Source organism: Centropristis striata, chromosome 12 (assembly GCF_030273125.1).
Source record: "Centropristis striata isolate RG_2023a ecotype Rhode Island chromosome 12, C.striata_1.0, whole genome shotgun sequence".
Lineage (NCBI taxonomy): Eukaryota > Metazoa > Chordata > Actinopteri > Perciformes > Serranidae > Centropristis > Centropristis striata.
Window position 1 is genome coordinate 27,021,729 of NC_081528.1, and position 12,245 is coordinate 27,033,973.

Genomic DNA, 12,245 nt, shown 5'->3' on the forward strand with positions numbered 1-12,245 from the left:
AATGCGTACATTAAGATCTGTGGATGGGGCTCTACTGGTGGTCCCTAGATCCCGGCTGGTGACAAAGGGTGACCGGGTATTTGCTGTTAGGGCCCCACGTCTCTGGAACTCTCTACCCCTTGAGGTCAGACAGGCTACATCACTAGCCTCTTTTAAATCCCTACTGAAAACTTTCTTTTATCGCAAAGCCTTTTTATCTACTTAATCTCTTGGTTGTTGTTTTCTCACCCAGCTCGTGCCACTTTCTATGTTTTGTCATTTGTGATTCCAACTTGTCTGCATTGCACTTTACTTTGCTTTGTTGTTTTATTGTAATTTTTTTTTCTGTCTTCCACTATGTTTTTATTTCTTGCCTGTAAAGCACTTTGTAACTTTGTTAAGAAAAGTGCTATACAAATAAAGTTTATTATTATTATTATTTATTATAAACAAATAAGGAAAAATATCCCATAAATCCTTTTGGGTTTGATGTGGAGGTAAACTCAACAGATGTAGCGGCATTTAAAAAAAAAAAAAGTGATCTGTTAAGATTGGTTCTGGAAATACCTCCAGCTTTATATTTTTCTATATTGTAGTAGTCAGTTGTACAACGACATGTTTGTGGGAGTGATTGAAGAGGAAGTTGTGTGCTCAGTTTCTAAACATCCAGATGACCCAAGTGTTTACTCAGCAGTCTCAAAAGTCCATGGCCCTCTAGTTAACCAGACTTTCTATTTTTATCAGTGTTTTATTTTAGGACATAATGAGTTAATGTGTTTGGAAATGAAGATAGAGATTACATGTCTACAATCATTTTGTGTTTGTGCTCACATGCTGAAAGGAAAAGTTAACTTAAGAGTTAAAGAAAGTTATTTTACTGAAAAAAACATATATATATATTTTTGGCCATTTTTCAAGGCTTTATTGATAGTGAGACAGATAGAAAGGGGGTGACAGAGGGGAGGACTTGCGGCAAAGGGAGCTCAGGCCGGATTCGAACCCGGCTCCACCGCAGCGAGGACTGTAGCCTCTGCACATGGTGCGCCTGTGTAACCCACTACGCTACGGACCACCCCGAAGAAAACATATTTTGGCAGCAGGTGTTTGTTTAAAAAAGTAGCACACAGGGCTGCAACCAACCACTGTTTTCATTTCTGATTAATCTGCCAATTATTCTTGATTAATTGTTCGGTCTATAAAATGTCAGAAAATAGTAAAAAATGTCCTTCCAATTTTTCAAAGTCCATGGAGATGTCTTTAAATATCTTGTTTTGTTGCTCCAAAAACCCACAGATAATCAGTTAATTCAATATAAAGAAAAAAGAAAAGAAAAGAAAAGAAATGCAGGAAATCTCCATATTTGAGAGTCTGAAAACTGCATTTTATCTCATCAGTGCATGGAAAATTACTTACTATTATTTGATTTTATTATTTATTATCAGTTTGAATGTTTAGAACAAACTAAATGTCCTTCAGTCTCAATCACTACAAAGACCGATAACAAACAGCCGAAGCGTATTGATAACATTGATTGTGTGTCTGTCTAATCATCAAAAAGAAACAGTGTTCCACTTCTTGGATAAGGAACCAAAACCCCAGAAAAGGAAACGGCGCTTTTCTACATTCCACTTCTGCCAGCAGAAGTTGTTTGTGTGAGCATATCAAGGACAGCATCATGTGATTTGGAAGGATTTCAAAGCTGAAACCACACTGTGGTTTGGTTCAGTGTCACTCAGCAGGTGGACTAAATCCTTCGATTGATACTGAGACGAAAGAGTAAAATGTGTTTTTTAGGCAGAAGACGGCTGTCTGCGTGTTTGAGCCTCCTCGTTTGTCTCCTCCTGGGTAAGACAGCCTTTACACTGATTTGCATTTTTATTTCAAGATAATTCAGTTTTTATTTGATATTCCGTGTTGTCAATGGGACTTTCTGTGTTTCCAGGTCGTGTGTCTGCAGAAAGCATCATCGCCACAGTGGGAGAAGATGTTACTTTGATATGCAACTATGACTCTAAGTACTACGGAAAGCTTTCTGTGTGCTGGGGTCGAGGAGCCATCCCCAACAGCGGCTGTGCCAACGAGGTGATCAAGTCAGACGGGACGACGACGACCAGCAGGCTGTCGGAGCGCTACCTGTTCAAGGGGGATCTTGGCAAGGGCGATGTGTCGCTGACCATCAGGCAGGTGGAGGAGGGCGACTCCGGGACGTACGGCTGCCGCGTGGATATACCGGGCTGGTTCAATGATCACAAGACCGAGATGACTCTGACTGTGGTGGCAGGTGAGACTCATGGGGCTGAATCATAATGTCAGAGGGGGAGAAAAGAAATGTATCGATCTGACAATACCTGGGCTTCAGGTATCGGTCGATACAGAGTACAGATCAGATACCAGTGTTTAAGTGACAAACTTTATGCCCTACTGTGTGCAGGTGATTGGGATTACTCAACACACTTAAACTTTGTTTTCCTATACATTTGTTTCCTAATACAAATACATCTCAATACATTAGAATATGATGGAAAAGTCCATTTCCAGTAGTTCAAGTCAAACAGCTCCAACCAAGTATTGAGTCATATAGATGGACATACTTTCCAGATTAAACATGCGTTTTAACCCTTCATAGGGCACTCATTGAAATACTTGCAAATTCCAAATTTCAACCCTAGAGAGTATTGGACGATATTACATACTGCCAGAATGTGTAAAAATGGATGGGGATAATATTTTGAGAAATAAATTTACGAGATTAAAGTGGCAAATCGAGGAGAAAAATGTGCGGATTTATGAGATTTAAAGTGGTGAATCTGCAAGAAAAAAGCTTTTTTTCTCGTAAATCTGTGACTTTTTTCCACACAGATTTGCCACTTTAAATCTCTTAGATCTGCAACGTTTTTCTTGTCGATTGCAACTTTAATCAAGTAAATTTGCAACTTTTTTCTCGAAATATTATTATTATTTTTTTGGATATCCGCTGAAGTTACCAAATACAGTTCTTCGCCCGGTAAAGGGTTAAATTGGTCTATTGTAATATTACAATTTTTTGAGACACTGAATTTTAGGTCCTCATTAAATGTAAGACATAATCATTATGATTAGAAGAAATTAAATAAATTAAGACATGAAATGTTTCATTCTGTGTTTAATGGATCTATATAATGTGTTATTTCCTCTTTTTGAATTGAATAACTGACATAAATAAACTTTTTATGATATTCTAATTTATTGAGATGCACCTGTATAACTAATAAATACATAAATATGGATTTTCTCAATTTTTGTTTATTATTTAAAATAACACATTTTGCACCAGCAACTTGGTAAAACATTTTCAGAATTAACAGGAATTAAAGTTCAAGTGTGAATCTTTTAAATGCAGCAACAAATTGGTCGAAACTTAAACAGGAAATTAGAATTCCAGTATATAATGTATATAATATATAAACATATAATTAAATTAAGTTGATTGACCCCATCGTCACATTTACCCGAAACAGCTATTTGAGTCAGTATCGGCCCGATATTAGATATCAGTATCAATATCAATGCATCCTTATTTGGGACAAAATTCAGTTAGTGTAGTTAATGGAATTCCCCTGTGACTCCCTACTTGTTGGAAAAATGTTTTTCACATCTTCCCAGAGATGAAGGTGACGCCTGAAGCTGGAATATGCGCATACCTGATAAATGACATAAAACCTATATCAGTTTTCAATTTTTCTCTTTTTATCTGTCAATTAATTAATTAATCTACTAATGGTTTTTACATTCATAAGCTTCTCCCACAGTCCAAAAACATGACTTAGGTTAAATTGGTTGCCTGAGCATGAATATTAAGTCTCCCTATGTGTCTGACTGGTGATAGTCTGGCGACCTGCCCAGGGTGGCCCCCCTGCAAGTTTGGATATGCGTTTAAGAATAATATATGAAGCTATTAATTTTGTTTTCATTTCTTCTTAGTACGCCCTAATCCCTTAAAGGTGGAGACAAGAGAGGTGAAGGAAAGAACCGTCACTGTTCGCTGGGCTGCTGCGTTCGATGGCGGCAGGCCCATTACAGCCTACAGGATCGATCTCAAAAACAAACAAGGTAAGAACTAAGAAAATATCTCAATCAAATCAATCAATATCTTCAAATATCTTAATAGAATTTGGACATGTGGCAGCTGCAGTTTGGGTCTTATCTATGCATCCTTATTGCACAGCATCCTGGGACACTGCAGTGACGACTGAAGTCTATAATCCTGATCTGACTCAGCTGACTTTGGTGGATTTGCGTCCTGCGAAGACCTACAACCTTCGCATGTTTGCCATCAACAGTGTGGGCATGAGCGAGACCAGCAATGTGCTGACAGTCACGACCAAAGAAGCAGGTAGTGTCATTAGTTATTGTTTTAGAAATATTTAGAATTCAATTTAAATTAAAACTTAATTAATAGTTTTTGATTAACGGCTTGTTGGTCTTTTTGTTGTGATTTTAATTTAGTTTTCTGAATGATATAACCTTAGTTTTTGTTGTATCTTTTATTATCATTTCTCCTTTTTTTCTCCCTTGAGGAGAGGTATTTTGTTTAAGCCTGTGGCTTCTTGACACATTTCTTATTCCTCATTATCTTATTTTTATGCAGTCTTGTGCGTGAGAATAAAAGGATAAAAAACTAAATAAGACGTGTTTTCTCTGCAGCACCAGAGGGCCCTCCCCTGGACATGCAGCTGGAGGCTCTCACTACTCACAGTATCAAGGTCACTTGGAAGGTAAAGTCACAATTTATCTGCAGAAACATTCAAAAACATTCTCAAAAATGTTATTTTGATAAAATGTAAAATACTCCACATGGCAACCTTTTACCCAGGCTTTGTATTTGGAGTTTATCATAAATTATACCTCTAAAAACAAAAGTAAATAAATAATTACTACTCTAAGAGTGTTTTCTGTCGGCTTTTCAGCCTCCGAAGCTTGAGCTCAGAAACGGGGTTCTTCGGAGTTACAGCATCAGCTACAGAGAGTACGACCCCGCTGGCAGACAGTTCAAAAGGTGGCAGCACTTGAATGTGATGGCCACACGGGAAGTAGAGAGCATCATCCTGAGCAACCTGAAGCCTTCTGCCAATTACGGCGTGATTATACAGGCCAAAACACATGCAGGAATAGGACCCGCCTCTACTGCACCTCTCTGCTCCACGCTGGATGAGGGTAAGAAGGGAAACATATCAAAACAAATGTAATTAATTGATTTTGACAGCTTAACATCAAGTCATTCACAGACATCAAATTTTATTTTGTTTTCAGTTAAAACTTCAACAGCATCAACTTCCACTTCAACAGCATCAACTATTAAGTCGACTTCCACTGCTTCCACAATTCGGATACAAGACACTTCAAGCTCCATTTCTGGTGTGTGTTATTGAGTTGATGATATTCCTAAATTATTCTTTACATTGCAAGAACTGGATATTACTGTTTTTCTCCTCTGTCCCAAGCTCACACAACTTCAAAGATTGAGACTTTTACTGATGCGACAGTTTGGGCAGAAAGCTCCACAGTTCCCACATCAGGTACTTAATGCATTTCATGAGGAGTTTTTCAACTTTCCATTCATACAGTCATGGAAAAAAATATTAGACCACCCTTGTTTTCTTCAATGTATTGTTCATTTTAATGCCTGGTCTAACCAAAGGTACATTTGTTTGGACAAATATAATGATAGCAACAAAAATAGAATGGAAAATGTCTAGATATCAGATATTAAATTAAACTCTTTTGAACTCTTTTTGTTGTTAACATTATATTTGTCCAACCAAATGTACCTTTAGTTGTACCAGGCATTAAGATGAACAAGAAATTGAAGAAAAAAGGTGGTCTAATAATTTTTTCCATGACTGTACATTTAAATGTGGGTCTTATATGCCCTAATCCAAGTTAGATCACTGTTATGGGAGTCAATCCAAAATTCTCATTTGTCTGTAAGTGTACGATCCTCACAGTCTTTCTGCAGAGAATAAACATTAAATTCACAAAATCAAACCGCTCTGTATTAAAACAAACCGCTTTCTTTGCTTAATGTCTTCACTGTGTGCCTCCTAGTGCCCCCGGATCCCCCAGTGGTTGAGTTAAAGGAGGTCAAAGACAGTACAATCTCCCTTTCATGGACTCCTGGGTACGAAGGTGACAGCCCCATCACTGGCTATTACCTGGAGTCTAAAGCAGTTGATGGTATGAAATGCTCTCAATGTTGGAGCTAAATTGCTCCCTCTTAACTGTAATTCAACTTCCACAGCTAAATTCACACAGTTAATCCCTCTGCCATTTGGTGATATTGTATTAAATTTGTTTCTCTTTCATTTTCTCCGCAGCCTCGTGGAGTTACAGAAAGACAGTTGTTGACTTTAGCCCCAACCAGACAGAGGCCACAATAATAGAGATAAATCCCTCCACGTACAACATCCGCATGTTTGCCAAGAGCAGCGCGGGCACCAGTAAAGCCAGCAACGTCCTCACCATCACCACTGAAGAAGCAGGAGGTGTGTTTCTTGATTCTTACTGTCTTTATTGTTTTTTACTGTGGTTCATAAAGCACAACAGGACACGTTTTTACTGTTAGTGCTGCTCCAGTGCTGCGGTTCATTAGTTCAAGTAATGATCTTTATTCACACTCAAGTGAACACGCAAGTGAGCCCAAAAACATAAACGCCATAAACTTTTATTATTACACAATCACAGTTCCTCAGAGAACAGGAAACTATATAATATATAAATAATACAACCCAATGTCCTCACCATCACCACTGGAGAAGCAGGAGGTGTGTTTCTTGATTTTTTTATTTAATATACAGTGCTGAACAAATTCATTACACCACTTATCATTAAAACCAGAGAACATAAATATTTTAGAAATCTTTTAAAAGCTTGTTTAAAACTAAAATGTTATTGTTATTTATTTGGCAAATAACAAAATAAATTCACCTTTTTATACCCAAATTTGAGCCGGCTCACTGGTCTTCTCTGAGAAGTCAGAAATTAATATTAAACCACTAAAAGTCATTTTTCTGTTCATGAATGCATTAATAACAAAAAAATGTACATCTTAATCAAGAAATAATAACGTTTTTTTTTGTAAAACAGTAAAATTGAAAGTTCATGGAAAACAATAATTATATTTAAGCATTAAATTATTCATTTTGGTTAAAGAGCTGCTACATACTGGTGTATTAACCATTACAGAAACATAAAAAATGATTTTTGTAATTACTAATGCTATTTATTTAGGACAGCTGTGGCAAAACTGGTGGTCTAATAAATTTGTTAAGCACTGTATGTTGCTGTCTTTCATAAAGCAGAACAGGACATGTTTCCCTGTTAGTGTTGCTATGATGATGTAGTTCATTAGTTCAACTTGTGATCTTTATTCACACTTGTGACTGAGCCCAAAAATACAAATGCCCTCCGCTTTTATTATTACTCAATCACAGTTCCTAAAAGAACAGGAAACACACCGTATATGACCCGATGTCCTCCCACATTGGTTCTTTTGATAGATGCATTGTTTTTGCATGTTTTAAAAAACTTCTTCTTAGTCACTCTTCTTTGCTGGTGTCTGACAGGTCATCAGAGGGATGATCGCCTCACCACCGTATCTACTGACACTCATGCTGCTGTAAGTACAATGTGAATCAACTGCGTAACTTCAGGGTAAAGGGACATCCCGAAATAAACAAAAATGGATGTTTTTCTTCTTTATTTTTATGTGTTACTTGTGAATCTTGATTGTTTTGTTTCATGTTGGAGGTATCTCAGACCTTGTTGTGATCAGTTTCATGTAGGAACTGTAAAGAATATAGTTCCTACATTAAATCTGATGATGTTGAGTAAACCGCGTCCTGATTCTTGTCTGCTAGGCGAGCACAGAGGATAGTCAGAGTGGTAACCTAGCAGCCATCGTGGTGCCAGTTGTGCTCGTGGTGTTGGCTGTTGCCGTGGTAACAGCATGGCAACTTCGACGTGAGTATTTCCAACAGTGTAAACCTAACAAGGACACAGATGGGATTTAATTCTTTAATTTGATCCCAATGCTCTCTGTTCGTATAGGAATAAAACAGAAAAAAGGCAGCCTGAACATGTGAGTGGTTTGGAGCATTTGTCACATTTCTATACAGAATTTAAGCAGTAAAAATAACTAACTACATTTGCTTGACTGAACAATAACTTATTTGTGTGCAGGTGGCTGAGCAATGGAGCACTACGTTACAATGGCTCTGAGCCGCTACAAGAGCTGTAAAACTTTTGAGTCCCTCTACACTTTAGCCTATGACGAGGCTAAAACATTTAAAGACTTTTGCAAATTAAGCGTGCATATTATTCTGTTTGTTTTGTTATTGAGGAAAGAAACCGTATCTAGCCTACTGCAACTTCTCCTGCGTGTTGAGCTGATTTAAACTAGCTAAATGTGTAACTACTAACTCTATCTGTAACTACTTTAAATAAACTCTAATCACAACACCAGAGCAGGGCTGCTGAGATCTGCTTTTACTTCCTTTTTTATTTCTGCAGCACGTTTTCTATTTGTTCATTTCTCTTTAACAATGTATTTGTTGATTAGACTACTCTTTTATAACCATAAACAGGTCAATACATTGCTTGTAATATTTTAATGTGACTTTATGTGTAATGAAATAATATTAAAACTGATGACCACTGACCGAGTGACACATTTTATTGTTTATTTCAATGACAAAATAGTACAAAACGCTCGATAAACTTTCAATGAACCAGAAAAGAGAACAAAGTATTAGCAAGAAGTCAATATAAAATGAGCGATTTGAATTACTTTTGAGCAGAATACTGTGAATATTGCATCAGAGATTAGTTTTCCTGCTAATTTTTAGAAACTGTTAATAAAATTACCTGTTTCATGTATATATTTGGCTACATTTTAATAATCATAAAGAGTTTATAGGCTTTTTTTTTTTTTTAATTTAAAATTCAGTATTTTCTTTTCTCTGACTCTTTGCTCTTATTCTGGTGGCTGTTTGGTTGTTTTAACTCTGTACATTTCTAATGAAGAATGAGGCTGTTTAACAGACGGAAGGCTTTGTGAATAAAAATGTTGATCAGTTATTCACTGTGCACTTCGTCGACATTTTTATATCTGAAAAAGAATCTAAACTTAATTTTATGCAGTTTACTTCACAGAAATGAACGAAGTACTTAGATATAGGCCAACTGCATGCATGTGTGTATACTGAATATATATGTGTGTGTGTGTGTGTGTGTGTGTGTGTGTGTGTGTGTGTGTACTCTCAGCATCTCTGCAAGGAAAATAACAATAATAATAAGTTGTGAATTCACAGTCCGACAAAAATCCTGACGGCTTCTTTAAAGTCAATTTCTGATTATGAGCTGTGAGCTTTTCTTCGTGGATTAAGTGTTTTGATACTTTCACAATATTTATATTGCACCTAAACCTGCTTTACAATCAAAAAGACATGGAAATCTCACTTTACACAGTATGGGACTATTGCATTTTAGCTAAATTTACAAATGGAAAACCTGACTAAAATGAATGAATGAATTTGAATGAATAGAAATTGCCAAATATTTAATAGGTGTACAAAGTTATAAAAACCAGGGAATAGATGTTAACCATCAGTTTTTTCAATTAACCTGTACCATTAACGTGCCTTATTATTTCACAAAAACAATTTCTTCAAAAGAAAGAGAACAAAATAAGAAAAAAAGACATTTCACCTCTGCAACTCTCACAACCACTGACCACCAGTATCCAACTAAAACCACCAGAGGGAGCCATAGTACCACCACTGAGTTGGTCTCTTGCTCTCCAGCGCTCACTCAGATCTCACCTCCTCATCCGCAGAGTCCTCGGGGACAGGCACCGCAGCCAGCTGGATTTCCATCCATCTGTCCTGTAAATCTCTTAATTGTGCTAATTAAGGAGATGAGGAAGAGGAGGAGATCTGATACCTCTGCGGAGCAGTGAGGCAGCTGCCTGCAAGGGAGTCTCTCACTAATGGGGGATCACAGGGGGGGATACCCGAGCTCTAGTCTCAGCGGGGACTACATGGCACAATAGGGATGTGTATGAATTGATGTGAATGAATGTTTAAAAAAGGCTGCCACTTCCTTCTCTGCTTGTTTATGTCTCCTTCTAGAGAAGGCCTACGACTAAGCTACTGATGAAGGAACCGTTGTTTTTGTTGTGTGGCACTTCCTGAGAAATTGACAAATTGTCTACAGTGGTATAAATATACCTTGATTATTCTTTTGCAGTGGTGACCAATCATAAAGTCAGAGCTGCTGACACACAAAGCCACAGTGTGCTGTGTGACCATGGCCTGTAAACACAACTCCACCACATCCCTCCTCTCTGGACTTCCTCTCTCCTCTAGACCCCTCACTTCCGCCACATTCTCCCTCTACCCTCTGCCTCCTCACTCTGGCTTTGCTTACACTACTCTCCACACCTCTCCACCTTCTTCTGCTTTCATCCATCTCCTTCTCTGTCCAAGTCCTGCTGATTACACCGCTACATAAACAGAGGAAAAGAGGCAAGGAAGTTTTGTGGGGCGCACTGGTTGGATGACTTTGATGAGGTCGCTTTGATTGGCCACACATCCAAAAACCAGTTTACCTCCCAGTCACCTCCACCCCCACCGTTGTTGGTTCCCCGGGGACCATGCCTGCCACCCGTTAAACACACAAGGCCAGTAGTCAGTACGACAAGTTGGGACACAAATGGGAACAGCTGATCTGGCTTAACAATATGTGTCATCGCACCAACGGTTTTGTCACCTCATTCACAACATGGCTCCCCCGATCTACTGAGACCAAACATCCATGAAGAACACAACGCTCCTAATGTAAGCCATGAGCCGGAGCTGTGGCGGCTGTATCTGGTAAAGGCTTCAGTGTGAGGCTGCAGGTGGGGGATTGAGGGAGGAGGGGGGGGGAGTGTATGGTCATAATAATGGCAGTATTAGCAGTGGGGACAGAGTTAGTACTGTAATAAATCATGCACTTTGGTTCTGGCCACATCAAGGCACCAGCACTCAGGAAGTGGAGACTCTGAACGGTACCACACACACCAAAGGCTGAGCTCAACAGGAGGGGCTGGTCTCCAGGCCTCGTTGCCCCAGAACGGATGCACGGCCCTGGGCCTAAGGAGCTGCCAGATGTTGGCCCTTCTGGAGCTCCTTATGAATTGGTGAACAGCAGAGCAGATGAGAGTATCGAACAGAGCAGAAATGAAAGGGGCATTTTGTTAAAGCACGCGGAGCGCTGGCCTGTGTGCTGATGAAAAACACGCTAATTGAATCAAGTCTTTATCCAAACCCCCCGCACACTACGACCGCTCAAAGGGAACTTTTCATCTTGTTAGAGCTTTAGCATGCGTATCAGCCTGCAAAATAAATCAAGTAGCAAGTTTTAGCAGTTTTGTGTGAACTGGAGAATAAATCTGATGTTCCAGTGAGTGATAACAAACTTGTTGAGAACTATCCAAAAATCACCAGAGAAATTCTCCTCACTCATGATGAGATCTGACAGTGCATTTGTGTGTGTGTTGATGTGATCTGATTAGCCAACCTGAGCCAGATGGAAAGAAGCGCACATGTTTGAAGGTCAAACATAACAGTTACCATGGAGACATCACCAAGTAGACCAAGTAAACCAAGTACAACGTTATACTGCACTGTCTTCTCCCCCCGAGGGACCTGCAGCAGCCCGTGTGTGTGTGCCTGCATGGTTGTGCATGTGTGTACAGTATAAGAGCATTTGTCTGGCGGCTTCAATCATCACTCTACGCTACGCTATTGAGCATCAAAAAAGGCATTAAGATTCATTTTCAGATTATTTCTTACTGCTCCTCAATCCTATAAATGGACAAATTATTCACAAGCTAAATTAAATAAATGACAGCATGCATGCGGGTCTACTGGGCCCAGGAACCAGGAATCAGGAGCCCCATGTAACAATCATGAAGAAACAACAGAGACACAAAATGACTTAAAAAGCCAGAAAACGGCCCAAAAAAAAAAAATCAAACACAGAATTGCCAAAAAGACACAAAATGACTTCCATGAGTCACAAAACGACATAATAAACACACACAAAAGGACTAGAGAGAGACACAGCAACCAAAAGAAGCACCAGATGGTTATAGACACAAATCGATCACACACAAAAGTACCACAGAGAGACTCAAAACAGAAAAACCCCCATAAAAACTGACAAAAAAACACACAGAGCAGCAA

The 12,245-nt window shown here is 38.8% G+C and overlaps 1 protein-coding gene across 1 annotated transcript; it reads left to right on the forward strand.

Annotated features, from left to right (window-relative positions):
- Positions 1-1,651: 1,651 nt before the first annotated feature.
- LOC131981735 (cell adhesion molecule DSCAM-like) lies at positions 1,652-9,093 on the forward strand. The gene is made up of 14 exons (XM_059346166.1): positions 1,652-1,824; positions 1,922-2,260; positions 3,940-4,068; positions 4,184-4,351; positions 4,663-4,733; positions 4,926-5,172; positions 5,269-5,373; positions 5,460-5,534; positions 6,064-6,192; positions 6,333-6,500; positions 7,581-7,633; positions 7,875-7,977; positions 8,065-8,095; positions 8,197-9,093. Exons 1-14 carry the CDS (start codon positions 1,761-1,763, stop codon positions 8,252-8,254), a joined length of 1,740 nt encoding a protein of 579 aa, XP_059202149.1. The 5' UTR covers positions 1,652-1,760; the 3' UTR covers positions 8,255-9,093.
- The last annotated feature ends 3,152 nt before the right edge of the window (positions 9,094-12,245 follow it).